We start from the raw sequence: 19,384 nt of genomic DNA, 5'->3' as shown, positions 1-19,384 counted from the left end.
TGAGGTTAATCATTAGCCGAAAGGCAAACAGTGCGACGCTTCAGCTGTAGCCACAAACAAGCCTTTGTTGTACCTTTAGAGCAAAACTGTCATTTTCTCCTTTTGTTCCAGATTCTGCGGTGGATCCATCCCTGACCATCCAGCCAATCACAGAAGAGCGAGCCTCTCGTACCCTGTACAGAGTAGAGCTGCTTCGCCAGGTCAGGGAACAAGTCCTCAGACATCCACTGCTGTTTGAACGTCTGTCCCTGTGCCAGATGAGCTCTGACTTACCCGTGTGGTGGGAGGCTGGAACTCACGACCGCGACCTGCTGATCGGCGCCGCAAAGCACGGCGTCAGTCGGACGGATTACCACATTCTGAGAGACCCCGACCTGTGCTTCATGGCAGCCCAACGCAACTACAGCCAGGTGAAAGCCGCACAGCAGCAGCAACGCACAACAACCCCACTCCTGCTCCCTCAGTACCAGGCTGCCGGACCATTACCGACAGGCTCCCCGCTGCCCCCGGCCACCCAGAGAGACCCGGATCCCTGTGGCATTGTGCCTAAAGTGGAAGCAGCCTCAGAAGAAGAGGAGATTAAAGAAAGACGGGGGGAGAGCTGGAGCCCCCCGCAGCCTCCAGCGACTCCGACAGGCCTGGAGGAGAAGCCCGTTTCCGTGGCAAAGGACAGCGAGAGGCAGATGGTGGCGGCGCGCACCAAGCCGCTCACACCCAACTCCACAGAAAGGAAACCCAAGAAGGCGAGCAAAAGGGGCCGCAGGGAGGCCCGGCGAGGCTCCGAGTCCGACTCGGACGGTTCCTCCTCGAGCTCTTCGTCACGATCTTCTTCATCCTCATCCTCATCTTCTTCCTCCTCCTCACATTCCGGGTCCAGCTCTTCCTCCTCCTCCTCGTCTTGTTCCTCTGGCTCTTCATCGTCATCGTCGTCCTCCTCCTCCTCTTCTGATGACAGTGAAAGTGAGGGAGAGGAAGCAAAGAAGAAAGGTGAGTTACACCGATTTTAAGGAAATAATTCTTCCTGGTTCTCAATTCAGTCTTTTGTTGTTGTTTTTGTTTTTTTTACTTCCATTAGGTTTTCTACTCCTTCTAAAAACAGTTGAGCACTGTTTTTTGGGAATAATTTAAGGTTTTTTGGTGTCTGAAAAATAAACAATTTCAAAAAACTCTGGATTGTTCAGTCAAATTTGACAGGCACTTTAACTCCAGGAAGGCCCGTTACCTACTCGAGCATGTTTTGTCGGCTTGCTTATGCTGTACAATGGCTGCTTGAAAAGACAAATATTTTGTTGACTTACCATTCAGAAACCACACAACATTCCTGTTGGTTGTGCTTGAGGCTGTACTTTTGCTTTTCAAAGATGTACGTTTCTATAATTTTGCATCCGTTTGCAGCCATTTTTACCTGCAAGTTTATTTAAAGTAACAAGAGACCCTAAAGCAGTTAATTCTGAATGGAGCTCAGAATAGGCAGAACTGACCAGACGGAAATCCTAAATTCTAAGAATAATTTTGCGCAAGAAACCGAATGAACATGTTTTGAATAGCCCATAAACCTACCCTAACCTGTTGAGTTGGATTTTTATTGTATTTTTTGTTCACAGTGCCTGCAACAACAAGTGTTAAGGGTTTCGATGAGGACAGCGTGGCCTCCCTGAGCACCACACAGGACGAAATGCAAGACTCACACGTGTCTGAGAATGGAGTCACAAACAACTCCTCCCATCCTTTCCAGGGTGGAGGCTACATGCTGGCTGCGTCATACTGGCCCAAGGTAAATAACTCCTGTTTTTTTTGCAGTCTAGAGTTAACTACAGATTAAGGTTTGCTTTTGAGGTAATACTTAGGACTCTGGTCACTTGCAGAGCTATTCAAGCATGGATGCTAGGGCCGGGTGATAAATCGATTTGATCGATTAATCAAATATTTGGTTTTTGGAGGAATTAAAATAAGAAATGTAGAGCATTTTATGAAGTTTTACAGATAATAATTAATATAAATACTTAATCTTTTAACATCAGCATGAAATTATTATCAGTAGCAGGACTTTGAAATGATCATTCAAACAATTATCTTTTTGAAGATCTATATAAGGTGAGTTGCTCACATCAGATCCTGATAACTTAGCATTTCCCCCCATAAAACAACTTTTTTCTTGTAATTTTATGATTTTTTTTTTCAAGTCAAATTATCAGTTTTCTGCAAATATTTTTACATCCTTGTAATTAATCAAAAAGTCACCTTGTATCGAAGCGATGATTGAAATAAGATGCTTTTTGAAAATATTTTCTGTCATTTGTAACTAGTTTTTTCAAAAAGAAAGCAAGTAAAAAGAAAAATAGATTCAAATTTGAGATTTTATTTTTGAGCCACATTGCCCATGTTGAATGAATACTAATTGTTGAGTGAATAGCTTATCAGATATTAGAAAAGATAACTCTCCCATTGCGGGGTTATTTTATTTTGATACTAAGCTCTCATATTGCCTAACATAACTGCTTGGGTTTAGGTGCTATTGGGTGAGTTTTTTATTATTATTATTATTATTAATTTTTTATGTTGATTTGACTAGGACCGTGTGATAATCAACCGTCTGGACAGCATCTGCCAGGCCGTGCTCAAGGGCAAGTGGCCTGGCCACCGTCGGGTCTACGAGCCCGGCAGCACGGTCGCCTCCTTCTACACCACCAAACTGCTGGACAACGCCAACAGCCTGTGCGAGGACCCCTCTGCCTCTCCACAGGGGTCAAAGGTGACCAAGCATGTTGCAGAAAACAAGGAGTTCTCAGTAAAGCTCAATGATGTATGTTTGATTTCTCAATTCCTCGCTCCGTCCCCCTCCCTCCGCTTCAGCCCTAACTGTAGGACCCCTGCCTCTTCTCTGCCATGACCGCTGTTAGCTGCCGCGTTCAGCATGTCTCTTCGCTCTCCGTTGGCCTGCTTTCCTTTGAGGATGATTAGCGGTTTGCACTGCCTGGCAGGAGGAGAGATTAATTTAATAACAGCCTTCCCCTCTTTTCCCACACACTCTATTTGAATTGGGCTCTCAGGCTGTGATTACACGAACACAAATCATCCAGTCATGAGCGTATGATAAGCTTCTGTTTGAAGCCTCTCTGCTCTGAAGGGGTCTTGCCTGTAATCTAACTGGAATGGGAACTTCTGCCGCTGGTGGTTTTGTCTAATATGCTTGTTGACAACATGGCTATAACCTAAGCAGGAATCATATTTGCTTGAATTTCTTTTTCTGATGTCGCGTTTTGATAAAGACTCCAAAAAGTGTGGTTTTTCATTTCATAGCTGCTTTTTACCTTTAAATTGGGACATTATATGCTGACAACAGCTATGTCTTTGGCATGGCTTCTAAGCACAGTCCAGGCTACAAATAGACTTCACCCACTGCCCTGCTCAGCATTGCCCACTGTGTGTTCATGTGTCCCACCACTACTAACAAACAACAACTTGAACAGTGTTTTCTGTAATTGTTTGATAAAATGTATCTTTAAATTTTGATAGATTAGATTTGAAACTTTTAAAGGCTAAGGAAAGAGGAATAAAATTGGATATAATTTGTTTTTTTGGTGAATAAATCAAATAATAGTCAAAACGAGAACATCCTAAATGTGATCTCTGATGAATTAAAGGTCATAGATGAACCTTCTAGGTATTTAATTTTCATTTTTATTCCACGAGTTTGCCTTTCATCGAGTCACCTCTCACGATCCTGTTTGTGTGTGTAGCAGGAAGGAGGTCTGAAGCTGACCTTCCAGAAGCAGGGCTTGCCTATAAAGAGGCCCCTAGAGACTGAGGAGGGCCCCCAGGCCCAGCAACAGTATCTGGCCCGGCTTCATGAGCTGCAGAGCGCTTCGGACACAGGCCTGGCAGACATAACCAAACCTCAAAGCTCTTTCCAGACTGGTATGATGTTTTTTGTTTGTTTGGGTTTTTTTTTAAGTTGCAGGATAAGCTGGATATGTTCAGTGTTTGTGTTCTTCATCTGCCACTAGATGGCAGCATGTATGAAAACTTTTTAGCACCAAAATCATGTTTTTGGTGTGCATGTCTTCCTGTTAACAAATTGCTGTATTTAATTATATCAGTAGAAAGTTTGGTGAAAGGATAAAACACCAAACTTAAATTACAGTTTTGTAATTTATAATAAAACTGAGGCAAAAACTTTTGAAGCATCTGAAAATGACAATTTAATTTCTTGGAATATACACAATGACAAACATGGTGCCTTTCCTTCAGTTACTCCAGGTATTAGTGGTCAGATGAGGTTGAACGGAGTAATGGACGGCCAGCCAGTGGTTAAGAAGCGACGGGGGAGAAGGAAGAATGTAGAAGGAATGGAGCTGCTCTTCATGAACAGGAATAAATTATCTGCTACTCCTGAACCGGTAAAATTTCTTAATATCTCTTGTTAATATTCTGCAAATTGAACTAAAAAAATCCTGCAAAGCACGCTGTATGAGGTAAATGTTAAATAAAATCAGCATCGTGTTCCTATGTCTGTGAAGGTGGCTCCAGGATGGGGTGGAATCGGCCAGGTGGGCATCACAGGAGCTGCTGCACAAATAAACTCCAGTCAGATCCCTGCAGACACAGACACCAGGATCCCCGTCATCAACCTGAAGGACGGCACCCGTCTGGCAGGCGACGACGCTCCCATGAGGAAAGACCTAGACCAGTGGCTTAGGGAACACCCAGGCTTTGTCGCAGATACAGGAGCTTTTATCCCGGTTAGTACTGGTTATTTTTATAATTTTCATCCCGTTCTGGGACACTGATTCACGTTGGAACGTACCGTTTACTAAAATGTTCTCAACAAGTTTGTTGTTGTTTTGTTTCCAGGGAGTCAATAAGATGCAGATGCAGTTCCACTTCCAAGATGGCCGACCCAAGCAGAAGCGGCACCGCTGCAGGAACCCTAACAAGATCGACGTCAACAGTCTAACGGGCGAAGAAAGGGTCCAGATCATAAACAGGAGAAATGCTCGCAAGGTGACTTTGTGTTTGGTTTTATTTCATCTTTTATTTAAAGTGTGCACAATTTTCAGTTTTTTACAAATAAAACTTTAAAAGATTAATACTTATTGTATTTTCTTCTATTTAGTTTCATCCATTGCCCCATTAATTGAACAATCAGCTAACAAGTTCACCCCAACAACATGATGCTACCATCACCATGCTTCACTGTGCAGTGTAGTATTGGGGAGCTAAATGCACTTTTCAGATTTTTAATAGCAAAAACTCTAAATATGAGTAGTTTTTCTGTGTGTAAATATCTGCTTTGGCTGTTGTGCAGACTGGTTCACATGGCTTGTTTTCTCTTGTGTAGATCGGTGGAGCTTTTGCTCCTCCTCTGAAGGATCTGTGCCGGTTCCTTCAGGAAAATCCAGAGTATGGGGTCCCACCTGAATGGGCTGACGTGGTTAAACAGTCGGTGAGTCATTGTAGTTTTCTCACAATTTGCAATAATAAGTCCTGCATTCATTAGTGTTTTCAATTGTTTTAGAAAAGCGTTAATTTAAACTAGAACATTTCTGAATAAATTTAAACAGGGCCTGCCAAAGTGTGCCCATCGGTTGGAACCCAACGTTCTGATGTAAAAATTAGCATAGATGCTAAAGAAAGCTACAATGTACTCAGTAGCATGTGGAGAGTCACAAGCATCTTGAGTAACATGGACTTATTTCATTCAGTATGCTGAAATTAGTGTACAAGCTAAAATTAGCCAAAATGCTAATGTTAGCCTAAATGCTGCCAGTGGCATGATGAACGAGATTCCCACTGTCCCTAACTCCCATCCAGCGAAACCACAGCCAAGGGAACGGGCTTGGCAGAATCAGCGGGGAAAGAAGACCCTGTTGAGCTTGACTCAACAGGGTCAAGCTCAACAGGTTGACCCTGACTTCCTGACTTCCTCCATACAGAGTGCTAAACATGCTTAATACATTTTTAAAAATAGCTAAAAAACTTATTTTAGGGAAAGAGTTAGGGAAAAGGCACTGCCTGCTAATGTTTGTAATGTTAATGCACTGCCTTCTGATTTTAACTTTTGCTAAAGTATGAAGACATTGGTTACCAGAAAACGTGTCCATCTCTTAGCAACAGATTAAACACAAATATTGTTATTGTTAAAAAAACATAAGATTTCCTCTGCTCTTTTGAAATACTACTTATCTTATGCTAAGAATTCTGCAATTAGTGAATCTTGCAGAAAAATTAGAATATTTTTTTTTGTCATTGGTGGTAAATATATTATAAAACAGACATTCATCACAAAAGTAAAAATCTGATTTATACTTTGTGGCAGTTCGCTACCAGAAAAAGAAACGCTAATCTCTTAACACCAAATTAATAAGTAATAATGTTGTTTATAAAACATAAGCTGGGCAGACAAAATTCTTTCTATCTCGTTTTTTAGTGTAACTGACAGAAAACGGTGTCAGTTAGAATTTGTTTTGATTTGAATTTGGATCGTTTTTTGCTACTTACTTCGCCATGGTTACTTGAAATGCCAATAAAAGTAATAGCACCCCTTATGGGATCGTGCCTCACATTTTGAAATGTATATTGTGAGGGAACATGTAGCAGTATGAGCTGCATTAACGGTAAAAGGAAGCACCAGTTATCTTGAGGTGTAGAATAATAGGTCCTTTCCTGGCATTGGATAGGAGAGCATTGAAATGCCTTGCAACCAAGCATTGGTTGTAAGAAACTGAGCCTGTTTAATTTTCATTCTAAGCCTGTGTATCTGTTGTGTTTAACTAGGGGTACCTCCCTGAGAGCATGTTTGACCGGATCCTGACTGGACCAATCGTTCCAGAGGAGGTAAGCCGACGAGGACGCCGACCGAAGAATCCCCTGGCCAAGGCAGCGGTGGCTGCGGCGGCTGCAGCGGCACCCAGCTCTGCACCCTCCGCCCTGGGTTTAAATTCCCTGCTGGCTAACGGTCTCCTCTCTGGCATGGACCTCGGCAGTCTACAGGCCTTCCAGCAAAACCTCCAAAGTTTACAGTCCCTGCAGCTCACTGCAGGCCTCATGGGACTGCCGCCAGACGCCAGCAACTTGGCCGCGAGCAATCTCGCCGCCATGTTTCCCATGATGCTTTCTGGTATGGCCGGATTGCCAAACCTGCTCGGCATGAGCAGCATGCTTGGAAAGCCTACTCAGGAAGCTGCGGGAGGTTCCGAAGAGAAGACGAAGGGAACCGACAGCAGCGGGACGTGCGAGCCGTCTAATGCCCCCTCTAACACTTCGGAAACCAAAGGAGAAAGGACAGAGGACATAAACACGACTCCTTCCTCCACTTCCAGTTCTGCTTCCTCTGCCACTGTCACACCAAGTGCTTCAGCTGCCTCTGCAGCCACCAGTCACCCACTCTCTCTTAACCCCTTGTTACTCTCCAGTATGCTTTACCCAGGGATGCTTCTCACTCCAGGCCTTAACCTTCCTGTGTCTGCCACACAGCTGCAGAGCTCAAACAGTGACCCTTCAACCCTTCCATCTGCTGCTGCTGCTCCTCTTTCTTCTGCTCCTGCAGCCTCCCAGTCCTTCCTGACTAAAGCGGAGCAGCTGCCAGGAAAGGAGGAAGAGGAGGAAGAGGCGCCCGAGGAGGCTTTGGACGACGAGGAAGAGGATGACGAGGAATCTGCAGAACCGAGAGAAAACAGCGGCCCTGAAGGTTCAGCAAAAGCTGAGTCATCTTCGTCGGAGTCCGGGAGCTCTTCCTCATCCTCTGATGATTCGGACTCCAGTGACGAGGACTGAACCTACGAACAGAAAATGAAAAATTTATTTATGTATTGCCTAGAAATGTAGACATTTATTCACATATATATGGATTTTCCAGCACTTATGTTGCGATTTCTTTACATGTAAATACAAGAACTAACTACGTTGTGTAAAAAAAGACTGTAAAAACCTTTAAAAAAAAAAACTGACTTAAAGGAGCCAGAAAAAAATGTCCATGTCTGTTCACAAGGTACAGTCTTGTATTGAGACTTTTTGCATGTCAGACTTTGGTAGACTTTCTGAACTTTGTGAACTTGTACCACCTGATTATGTACAATTGCAACAGAAGAAAAGGCATTATTGTAATTATGTCAGGATTAATTTTATTAAAAAAAAAAAAGATGAAACTACATCAACTTGCTCATTGAGCAGTACTATTAATATATTTTGATTGTTTGGGGAGGGGGGGTTGACACTTTTCAAACACTTTGGTTTCACTTGTAAAATAGCCAGTACATTTGCAGGTTTGTTGACACTTTGGCTTTGCAGATGGATGTTGGATAATGTCAGCAATAACCTGGGCAGCTAATGAATGTCACTGAAGCTGTAGATTCTCTCATCTGCCATGTTTCCACCCCCAGTTCACAACTCATTCATCCTATCCCTTCCCTTCTTTTCTCTTATTCAGGTTAGAGACAGGATTACATATTGAGTGGGAAATGTAGAATGTTCACAATCAGGCATAATTTGACAGTAGAACATTTATTTACCTACTCCCTAGGAGTGACACATTTTAGTTTGTAGTTCCTTAAATAAGGCACAAATATTCACTTGTGTAACTGTTAGTTGACATGGTCAGTTATTGACAGAAATTCAGTTTCTACTGTGTGCCAAAAAACTGCCCTTTTACCCCCAGATGTCCTGAAAGTGTTGTGGATATTATTTCTTAGATCCCATTGTATTTGACTGCATCTTTACCTCAGCTTTGCTACAAGAGTTGACTTCACTGTGCAGATGTACATATGCATGTCTGTCTGTTTCTCCTGGACTGTGTGTGAATGTGTGTCAGAAGCCAAGTTTCCCCATCTCCTCTGTGACTACGTTATGCCGTTTCTCCCTCCACGGCTCGGTAACTCCTGCTTCCAGAACTTTTCCAGTCTGAATGTTTTTGTGTTTATGGAGCTTCACTGGTTTTTGACTTGTGAACACCGCATTACAAGTGTTCTTTTATCTTCAAACATGCCTCTTCAGGACTCTGAAGGAAGTTTAATGTGTTGCATGACAGCCTGGGGGTGTTAAAAATACAAGTGCCACAAGCACAACATGGATCAATCCTGTTTAAGACTGTATTGATTGTTCATTATAGCTGAGTATTAAAGTTAGCGTTGGGTGGGTTTGCTTCAGGAAGGGCTTGATCATTTCAATTTGCGTTGCTGGGAGTCTGCAGCTTTGTCTCATTTTATCATTCATGAATCTGTTTTGCTGACAAACTGAGCTTCAGCTAGATGTAGAAGTGCCCTTATCCTGCACCTCATCCTCTCATAGCGCCGCTCACTCGCCATGCTTGTGTGTTTCCTTCAGCTTTCCCCGCGCACATTCATTTTAGAGCTGTAACCAGGTTACACATAAACACTGGACTACACTCGAGCCGAAGTACCTTTTTGTAATCTTCTCTGGCACAACAGTGCTTGCTCTAGGACTGCTGTTACACCGTTGACTGTTAGATATTTCCAAGGAGAAGGGCCCCCTGGATAAACTGTTGAATTCCTAAGTATCTGTAGCACCTCTCTTTCTCTCTCTCTCTCCAGTGGGCTTAATGATGATGACAAAATACAATTTGCGAGGTCTGAACACAAAGACTGAAGACACGTCTTTTCTAATGTTGCTTTAAAGTGGTTTTCTTGTATGCCTGCTCTATATAGACCTCATCATGGTTTGCTTTCAATGCAATTTGCATTTTTTAATGATTACTAACAGTATGGTATTTTTCTATGTCTGAGCAAAACATACCACTGTCATTTTGTATATCTACACCTCTGCTCTGTTTTAACTGGTAGTGCCCTTATGCAAACACCCAGCCACCGCTCCGTCTGCTGTAAGCCACTGATCGAATGATTATTTGTCGCCCCCCAGCGACGCCTCAGTGAATTGATTTGTGTGCTAGGGCTTGCAACAACAGAAGTGGGAACGCAAAAGGACTCGTATTGGAAATGTTTTGAGTTCATAATGTGGCTTGACGCAAGTAAACAGAGACCAATATGCAAGGGGAGTGACAAAACACTACTGCTGTAAAAGGAGGACACGATGAGCAAACGTGGGTTTTGTATTTTTGGTTCAAGCTTGATGAGACCGTAAAATGTCACCTTGGTCAGTTTGTCTTTATTTTTCTCATTGGAAAGTTGTAATTCTTGCAAGATGTGGTCTGTGTAGTCAAAATAATTATTGTAGTGCAGGAAAATGCGTCTTAAAGTAATTTGTAATTTATTGGATTACTTTCTATGAAGTTCTATAGAGGAAATTGAGGTTTAATTATTTTTATTAAACATATTCTTCTGACTATTCATCCCATGTGCCTGTGTTTTTTGCTTTGCCTGATGGTCTTTTATTAATGTTTTCAGTTCTTACAGGATTGTATGGATTTCCAATTGTCTAAAATTATTTTCTTCTTCCAAAGTCTCTTCTTGAAGTAAGTTTTAAAAAAAGCCTAAATCACAGCCATTTATAGTAATTCCAAGGCTTATTTTATATTTCTATTTTTTCTTTATTTTAATGCAAACATGAATGAGCATCATATTTTTTCACCCAAAATTATGCATTATTTTTCTAAAGCATTTCCACAATCATTAATGATCATAGTGGTAACTTTGTGATGCGCATCCCCTCCATTTAAACAGATCTCTTCAGTTAATAAATAGCAGCAGAAATTATGTCTAATGACAGCTGTTCATTTAAATACTCCATTCCCTTAAGTGGCATTTATATTGAGATCCATCCAGTAATATGTGCAAGTCAGCTTTGTTCCAAGTGTTTTTTATGTCGAGCCATGAGAGCCACAATTATTGTTTTATATTTTTGTAAAAAAAAATTTTCTACATACCAGTTAACTAGAGGCTATAGTTAATTTCTTTAAATCTTGGCCCTCTAGTTGAGGTTGTTTACCTCCGTCATTAAGTCAGAATTTCTGTCTCATTTCTTATACCCGATTTATTAAAATGTAGAAAATCAGCGACACGACGCCAGATGACTCAAACAAAACACACAACACAGTTGTTTGCTTATTTGATGATTTTATTGCACCAAATGTCACAGGAGTTGCTTTCACTCCCATCCAATGGGAAGTTTTATATGCTCTCCTTTTAAAAGGAGGCGGGACATTCCGCTAAGTAACCGGATGTGTTCTTGTTTCACGTGCGCCTCCCTGATATTTCCCGCGCTTGCAGTGCATTTCCGCAGTCAGCTGACAGGAAGGCTTGTTGCGTGCTAAACTAATGCGGTAAGTCTTTAAGAAAACCTTAAATTGTTTGCTGCGTGATTATATTTGTTTATTAACAAGTGTAATAACTTGTTGTTGTAGTTGTATAACAGTGTATTGTACTAAAGATGACATGTAGACTCATTATTATCCAGTCACAACTAAAGGGTAGCCGGTATTAACCAGTTAAAGGTCCAGGACTTTAAATGGGAAAAGAAAACTAAACCACTTGCCTTCTTTTAGAAAGTTAAAAAATAAAAGACTGCGGTGACTCTTTCTGTTATAACGCTGACATCTCCGGGGGGGTTACCAGCTCCTCTTGCATTGTTACGTCAGCCGAGAAGCTCCTGTGAATGGCAGGAAATTTGAATTAAACTAAAACTTAAGCCATATATCAGAGTTATAGGTTAACAGTTGGAATTTAAGGATAGGCCTGTAGCTTCGTAGCATAAGTCTTTGCGTATACGCATTGAAGGAAGAGGAAAGTTAGGAGAGACAATGCAATATATCGTCAGTTATGTTTTACAGCTCAAACTAATGCCTTTAATCGGTTGTTGCACCAATAGGGGGTGCTATAGCTCCCAGAGGAAAATGGAGTATGTTCTCTTATTTTTTCAATTTGATTTAATATTTTATTAATTCTGATTATGTTTACATTTAACCTAAAGGCAATGTAGTAAATCATTATCTGATTATCTCATTTCGCATCAAGAACAAGTGGTTCTTTGAGCTAGTGAGGAAATGAATATTTTTCTTCTTTTTTTTTTTCATTGCCAAAATGATAAAATAACACAATGTATTTCGCATTTTGGTTCCTGCTAATTCCAGTGAAATGTACGTAAATAAAACAAATTGTGGCGGTAGATGAATAATTTCATATTCATTGAAAATACACTGAACCTTTTAGAAAATCCATTTTCAATGACAATGTTGATGAATGCACAATTTTCTTTCTCTGGTCACACTGGCCCGGCTTTGAAGTCTAAATCTACAAACATTAAGGGATGAGATCGGATAGAAAGACTAATCTACATTTACAGTGTTGAGTGTACAGTGTTTACAACTTTGTTGAGCATATTTGACTAAGGCCGTTCTATTGCCCAGCCCAGATCGACTAACAGAACACTGTCATGTGTTAGTGGAGATTTAAAAGCTTTAGTTTTTGTTGAAGTGTGGGGGTTTTCAGAAGGAGAGAAAAATGCTAATTTGTCTTTTTTTGGAATAAACAATCATCGAAACAAGCATTTTAAAGGATAAAAACATGAAAATAATAGCATTTTTGTTATTTTTAGAAGGGTTGGATGTTGTTTAAATGATATATTAAAAAAGTGAAAACAAAGATTGATGAGGATTTTTTGTGTGTATCTTTTTAACTTCAAATGTGTTTAAAAGGTGTAAAAGAAAGTACGTCACTTGAATCACTTTGAAGGAAAAGCTCCTAAAAAATGCATGGCACAAGCATTACTGAATAAATAAATAATGTAGAAATATAAAAATAAAAAAAGTGCATAGTGCTCACCAAGGAAGCATCCAACTATTACTCTAAGCTTCAAACTTTATATACAAGCAGGGTGTGACTCTGTGGTCTCCTAAACTTTTCGTGACAATTGTAAGCAATATTAAATCATGCTGTTAATTTGTTTGTAGTCTTACCAATGTGTGTTTATTGGAGATCTTAAATTCTCAACCACTACACTATTTTTCTCTTTTATGTGTCATAGTCCTTAGAAAACAAAACAAATTATCAGACCATACTTCAAAGAAAATCAGAAATCGGCATTGGCCTGGTAAAACCCAGTCTATGCATCACAAATATTTATACATGTGATTTTTTTTTTCTCTGTTCCTGAGAGTTCTTGATCTTATTTATCATCAGTTAGTTGCGCCCTCCTGCTTTGGCCGCCGTCAGTGAAGAGTTCACCATGGCAACCGCTCCTGGACCTGACGTAGAAAAGCAGAGGCCTGGCCCCAGTGACCGTCTGATCAGTCTGTTCAGGTTAGCGCTGCAACAGAACAGCTCCTCGCTCCTGTGGCAACGACTTATATAAACTACAATGTTTGCATTCTTTGCTTATTAAGACAATAGTTTTTGAACAAATAAGATGAGGTTTTTTGTGAAAGTCACTGAATCTATGAAAATGTTTACTTGCAGACTATTTTTATTCACATGTAGAAATAATTTCTGACACATGTTTTTACTTTTCATTGACATCAGGACCTGCTCCAGAGATCCCACAGAGGGAATAAAAATTAGACTGAATGACATGCTGCAGGAGTTTCTGCAGCACTGCAAGGATGATAAACATGATGACGCACAAAGAGGTAAAAGTCCCATTTACTCCGTTACTGGTTCACAGAACATTTTAATAACAAAATGCTTCCATTTAAATTGTCTGGTGTTTTCAGAGCTGGAGGAAGAGTGCTTCTCATCTGCCACAAAAGACTACTACACCATCTTAGAAAATCTTACTGGCTCTGTGAGTATGCTGCCCTCATGTGGCCACACTAAAAACTGCATTTGCATGTAATTTCCTTATGGACAGCCGCAGTGCTGGAGTTGGAGATCCCTTTGATAGATAGTGTGTACCAGTGGTCACCAACCCTGGTCCTCTGGCCCCCACTCTGCTGCATATTTTAGATGCTAATTACCCATTCATTTAAACCAGGTGTGCAGCAGCAGGGAAACACCTAAAACATGCAGGACCTCCAGTGTGTACTACTAATTTTGAATCCAAATTTTGCTTTTGTTTGTTCTTCTCTCACATCTTTGGTTTGATGTGACGTAATGGTCATTTTGTTGTGATATCACAGATGCAGAACTTCTTGGAGAATGACCTTTGGCACCGCTGTCTGGTAACCTGTTGCTTGCAGATCGCCCTGAAAACAACCTTTCGAGTCAGTGACGTCACTTTGCTCCTCAAAGTTTTCAAACTGGATTCCTACCTTTTCTTAGAGGTTTGACACACAAAACTCTCAAGACCTGCTATAAAATCTGAGTTACCTGCTTCAGCTTTTTTTGTGCTGTGGTTTCACTGGTACATAACCAGTTCCTATTCAGATTCAGGAAGGAAAAATTCATGGAATTGATCAGACGCTCATTTATGCCAATTGGAACAAGTGTTTTAGAGAGCTCCGTTTGGGCCAGCCACTCTCACCTATGGGAGAAAATCAAAGACAATGACGGATTTCCACCTTTCAAACACCAGGTCTGCCATTGCAAAAACAAAACATTCACCTGTAAAATACTTTTATTTGTTTAGTTTTTATCAAAAAGATGTCAGTATCGCATTACCCCAACTGTTTTCTAATCACAGATGACTTCCCCAACAAATGTCGAAGGTCAGCCGGAATCTAACCCACAAGAAGGTACAAAGAGTGATAAAGCTCCCTTTTGCTTAAGTTTGTTGAAAAAGGCTTACAATACAAGTTGTGTGCTTATGAGCAGATGTAATATTGGAAGCAGAGTCGTCCAGGACCTCAGAGCGCCAGCATGGCTCCCCAGCTGTGAGCAGAACCAAGGGGCAACCTTTCCTTCACCGGTTTGCCTGGATGGTGAGTTCTTACTCCCAGAACTTTCCACTGTTAAAATATTTGTTTTGTGCAGCTGTGCTTTGTCCTGTGATCAGGTTTACAGCGAGATGGCAGAGCGTCTGAGGGAAATGTGTATCAAACTACAAGTCTCTGATGAGTTGAAGTCAAAGATGTGGACCTGTTTGGAGAGTTCCCTGGCCCAGCACACTTCCCTCATGAAAGACCGTCACCTGGACCACCTGCTCATTAGCGCCATCTACATCACAGCAAAGGTGGGCTTTGATTTGTTAAGCCCTCCCATGTCGGTTTCCATGTATTTTTACTTTCCTAGGTTGTTTTTTCACTGCAGACATTTTTTTCTTCTGATTTTGTTCTCTCAGCTCAATTTCATCTGATTGTTTTTGAAGACATATTGTTAGGCTACAACATGTCAAGATTTTAAAAACTACTAATTGAGAATCACTGTTTTTATACAAAAATATACATCACACCAGAAAAAGAACATGTCTATAAAAATCCTGCCAGAAAACGCAACAAAGTTTTGGAGAAGGATTTTAAACTGTCTTTCTCACGTTGTCCATGATGCAGAAGGTTGTTTTGTTGAAACAAGCAAAAGAGTTGCTTTTATTCTCTCCAATACAAGGATTGGGTAAAACCATTGGGTTAAGAATTAAGGAAAGTTTGCTGATGGTAATGACAAATTTAAAAAATCTCTGTGAAGCAAAATCTAGAGGATGTGTTTACAGTTGTAATACCAAATTCAGAAAGTAAAAGGGTACAAAAAAAATTACCCTGAGTGGTGTGAAAATATGTTGTTTATGAAATCACCAATTCAGTTTCTGGCTTTTCTTGTTGTTGGCTTTTGCAGGCTACCAAGCACAAGCTAACGTTTGAGGAGATAGTAGAGCGCTACAAGACTGAGCCATATAGCAATGGAAGTGTAAGTGCTGTTTTTCTAACTTAACGTAATGATAAATAATCTCAACAAGTGTTGAGATTTTTCACCACTGGCTCAGTATCTTTAATCATTATTTGATTTGATCATGTATTGATTGGTATGAGATCATGTTCTTGATTAAGAATAACATGACTTCCATTATTTAATTATATTTTCAGGATAAGTTAACTATATTTAGAACATGGTTTAATTGAAATAGGGAAATCTTGTAAGCAAAAAAAAAAAGGTGTCCGAAACTTGTGAAGCAACATGTGGAGGAGGGGCAGTTCAAAGAACATCAGTGGAAATGGCTCAATTTTTACCTTCATTGCAAAGGTTGTGAATGTTCACATAAGTGTGTTTTCTATTTTTCATACATTTCCAAATAGTATGTAGACTTTTGGGAAAGGGTTTCATTTAATAATCTAATACAATTTAGAATAAGGCTGTAACTTGAAATGTGAAAAAGTGAAACGACGTGAATACTTTCTGGATGCGTGGCAGCGTCATGATTTATGCATATCTAATGTCATTTCTGCCATGTTTTGAAGCCTCAGATGTTGCTGAATGTTTTCACCCACAGGTTTCCAACGAGATGCTGAACTCGGAGTCACCTGTGGAAAATCTTCCCAGAGAGATGATGGGTATGATTTCTGTCTGTTTGGGTGTATACAAGAGATTAAATATAATTTTTTATAGAAATATTAACATATGAATTCTCCCAATAATATTTTGTTGTTGTTTTTTTTTGCCGTTAGCAAGGCAGCTATAACGCTGTTGCATAATAACAAAAACAATACTGTGGCAGTTTAAATGATCACATAACTATCATTATATTTTAGTTTTTCTCTTTGCACACATATCTGACACTAACACAACAATTATTTACTGTTACCACATTTCTGGGGCTGTCTATTCAAGTATTCATACCCAGTTTTTCCAATTCAAGCAAAAATGTTGGAATTTTATGTCATAGAAATGGAAGTGTAGCTTTGAATTTCTTCATGTATGTAACCTCACTAAATAAGTTACTAATTGAATCTCTTGCTGTAACTAAAGTCTTGTGGAAGCCTCAGATGTTTGTTTGACACTTCATTTCTTTTATTACATTCTTGCTGACAGATCTTGGATCCCACAGAGCTGCTTTTCCGACACCAGAAGAAAACTCAGCGGAGGCCAAGAGAGGCAGCCTCATCAATTTCTACCACCTCTACAGCATAAAAATGCAGCCGTTTGCAGAGAAGTTTGCCCAAACTTATGGGGTATGTTAGTTGTTTTCAGAAGTCGTCTTGATCAACCTTAACAAGAAACCAAATCAAAACAATAATGCAAAGAAACAGTGTGAAATATCACATTAACCACTAATATTTGCTTTCTTCTGCAGGGAGAGACTCCTCCTACATCTCCATTGCCGCCATCGCAGCCGAGAGAAAGTTATCGCCCAGCAAAGGGTGTTAACTTAACCGTCTCACCGTTAAACAGACAAGCACTTCAACATACTCCCAAATTAACCTTTACCGTTGGCAAAAGCAACAGAAAGGTCACTTTTATTGATCTTTACTACACTGGACATACATTTTCATCTTTTTATCCACTTTTTATCGGGTCACATTGCAAAATTGTAATGAATGTTTCTTTACACAGGACCTGAGTAAGATCTCCAACACTGTAACCATAAAACGTGAGCTGCCATTTAAAACAGAGGAAGAAGATGGGCCTTCATCCAAGCAAAGTTGCTTGGAAACTCCGTCAGGTCTGCAGAGTCGACTGATGAATGTGCAAAAAGATCGGTCAGTGGTACAGAACCAGAACAACCAGAACCACCCTGACAGTTCAGCCTGTAACACGCAATAAGTGAAGTTTACGCAAAAAAGGTATGCAAACTCCTTTCCTCAAAAAAATTAAGTTTCCAAAACTTAAAAATGTTAGTATGTGCAAGTTGTACATCTTAAGTTTTCATAACTCGACTAATTTGATCATTTTGAGTGAGTTGTATTGACATGAATGTACACATAGCTCACTGTAAAACCTAATTAGCGATTTCTACTTAAAAATATGTGCAAAATTAACTGATTAACATTAACTTGTGCAGTTTTAGTGAGCGTAATAAATCTACGTTATTATTTAAACGATAATTGAAGCAGTTCCTGCTTTAAATCTTACAGTGAACTTACATGTGATTAAAAAAAAAAAAAGATGAGACCAACAACCAGCGACTGGTAGAATATTTCCCTTTGAAGCATTGCATATTTTGTAAATCTTTTTTCAGAAAAACATGCTTTTTAAGCCAAACGCATGATAAACTATTTCTCTAAGCAATATGTTGCAATTGTACTTAGAATATGTAGAAGTCAGCCAGTGTCAGATATTTTCTTTTGAAAGTTTTTACAACTTCCATGATATTTTCAGCATTAGTAACTTTGAGGTGTTTAATTTATTTAATATTATGCAGCAAGAGAACACTTTCTGTTCAAAGCTAATGTGTTCAAACCAGGGGGGGGAAATGGGTCTAGGTAAAGGTTGGGATGTTTCCAGTCTGCAGTATTCCAAGGAAGGAGCAGTTCCTACTGGCCGGATACTTATCTACCATAAAAAAAGCAATATGTTTTACTTGAGCAGTAAAACAGGACCGTGTAGCAATCAAAGACTATAGCGAAGTCTGAGGAGTCACATTTTCGTTTACATCACATGGATGGCTTTAATCTTTTTTTTTTTTTTTTTACCTTCACCAAGCTGCATTGTAAGCCTGCAGGGCCTCGTTCCGCTGCGTCCTGCCGTCCATGAACAGACTCAACTCTGACCTACAGAGGCATGTCCCTGCTGTTTTCTTTTAGCAGGACGATACAACAAAACAAACTGTTAAAGAACTCCCCAGATCTCCATCTAATTCATGCAAGAGGAATGTCGCCCATTTATCTCTATTGTAGCAATATTTTGCATCAGGTCATAACTGACTAACAATCTGAAGCGTTATCTTTACAGCACTCTATTTTTAACTTGCATACTTGTGCCTTTGTACTGTGCTGAATGTGAAATTTTTATTGCTTTTTTTGCTTTGTGTTCACTCCATTGTTTATTCACATGCAATAAAAGTGATAGCGCAATCAATCCATCCATTCATCCATCCATCCATCCATCCATCCATGTTTTTGTTTTGTTTTATTATTATTTATATTTGCCATGATGAACAGCTGCAAAAAAGAGAACTTTGTTTTTCTATGTCCAGAAATTCCAGTATTTATTTAAATGATTGCATAGTGAGCCGTATGAAAGTATTAAGATCAAATGGTTTATGGGCTGAATTTACATCGCACCTCTCAAGTCATTCTGACCACTCAAAGAACTGTACGCATTACAGTCCAAATATAATAACTAATCTCAAGGAACATCAGCCAAGAAGTGTCAGAGTAACTCTATTGACGGCCTTTCAGAATAGTCAGCAAGTAGTGGTCGACTTGTTGATTTCCCATTGTAGCTGTTTTTTTTGTTTTGTTTGGAGAAAAAGCTCCTTGTAAGTTTATCTGCTGATTATCTTCAGTTTAATTTGATCTGGGAACTGAAGTTGGAGCAAACGGCATTTGTTGCAGCTCTGCGCAGCAGCAGACGTGCACTTTCCATATATGTTGAAGATGTCTGTAACAAAATATGCTTTATTTTAGTAAAAAATGTGTATATCAATCCAAATATGAAATTAAAGATACTTT

The 19,384-nt window shown here is 39.9% G+C and overlaps 2 protein-coding genes across 9 annotated transcripts in view; both read left to right on the top strand.

Annotated features, from left to right (window-relative positions):
* Positions 1–10,303, top strand: part of chd9 (chromodomain helicase DNA binding protein 9) — an 89,227-nt gene extending 78,924 nt beyond the window's left edge. For 5 of the 8 annotated variants that reach the window (XM_017304001.2, XM_008405563.3, XM_017304005.2 and 2 more), the window contains 9 exons: positions 112–987; positions 1,605–1,774; positions 2,573–2,803; positions 3,741–3,918; positions 4,252–4,400; positions 4,521–4,742; positions 4,855–5,004; positions 5,342–5,446; positions 6,778–10,303. In XM_017304001.2, the coding sequence (XP_017159490.2) occupies positions 112–987; positions 1,605–1,774; positions 2,573–2,803; positions 3,741–3,918; positions 4,252–4,400; positions 4,521–4,742; positions 4,855–5,004; positions 5,342–5,446; positions 6,778–7,776 (3,080 nt within the window). In that variant the 3' untranslated portion in view covers positions 7,777–10,303. The remainder of the gene's footprint in view (positions 1–111; positions 988–1,604; positions 1,775–2,572; positions 2,804–3,740; positions 3,919–4,251; positions 4,401–4,520; positions 4,743–4,854; positions 5,005–5,341; positions 5,447–6,777) is intronic. The other 3 variants (XM_017304003.2, XM_017304002.2, XM_017304000.2) reach the window with 3 other exon arrangements.
* Positions 10,304–10,886: 583 nt separating this feature from the next.
* Positions 10,887–19,092, top strand: LOC103462656 (retinoblastoma-like protein 2). Its single transcript, XM_017303843.2, has 14 exons — positions 10,887–11,233; positions 13,089–13,208; positions 13,428–13,534; positions 13,619–13,689; positions 14,024–14,167; positions 14,260–14,418; positions 14,527–14,578; positions 14,658–14,764; positions 14,839–15,015; positions 15,612–15,683; positions 16,264–16,324; positions 16,803–16,942; positions 17,065–17,220; positions 17,325–19,092. Exons 2-14 carry the CDS (start codon positions 13,135–13,137, stop codon positions 17,532–17,534), a joined length of 1,530 nt encoding a protein of 509 aa, XP_017159332.2. The 5' UTR covers positions 10,887–11,233; positions 13,089–13,134; the 3' UTR covers positions 17,535–19,092.
* Positions 19,093–19,384: the final 292 nt, after the last annotated feature.

This window comes from Poecilia reticulata, chromosome 3 (assembly GCF_904066995.2).
Source record: "Poecilia reticulata chromosome 3, P_reticulata-male-v2, whole genome shotgun sequence".
NCBI classification, from domain to species: domain Eukaryota; kingdom Metazoa; phylum Chordata; class Actinopteri; order Cyprinodontiformes; family Poeciliidae; genus Poecilia; species Poecilia reticulata.
The sequence above is the reverse complement of the archived record's forward strand: the minus strand, read 5'-3'. Positions and strand labels throughout refer to the sequence as shown.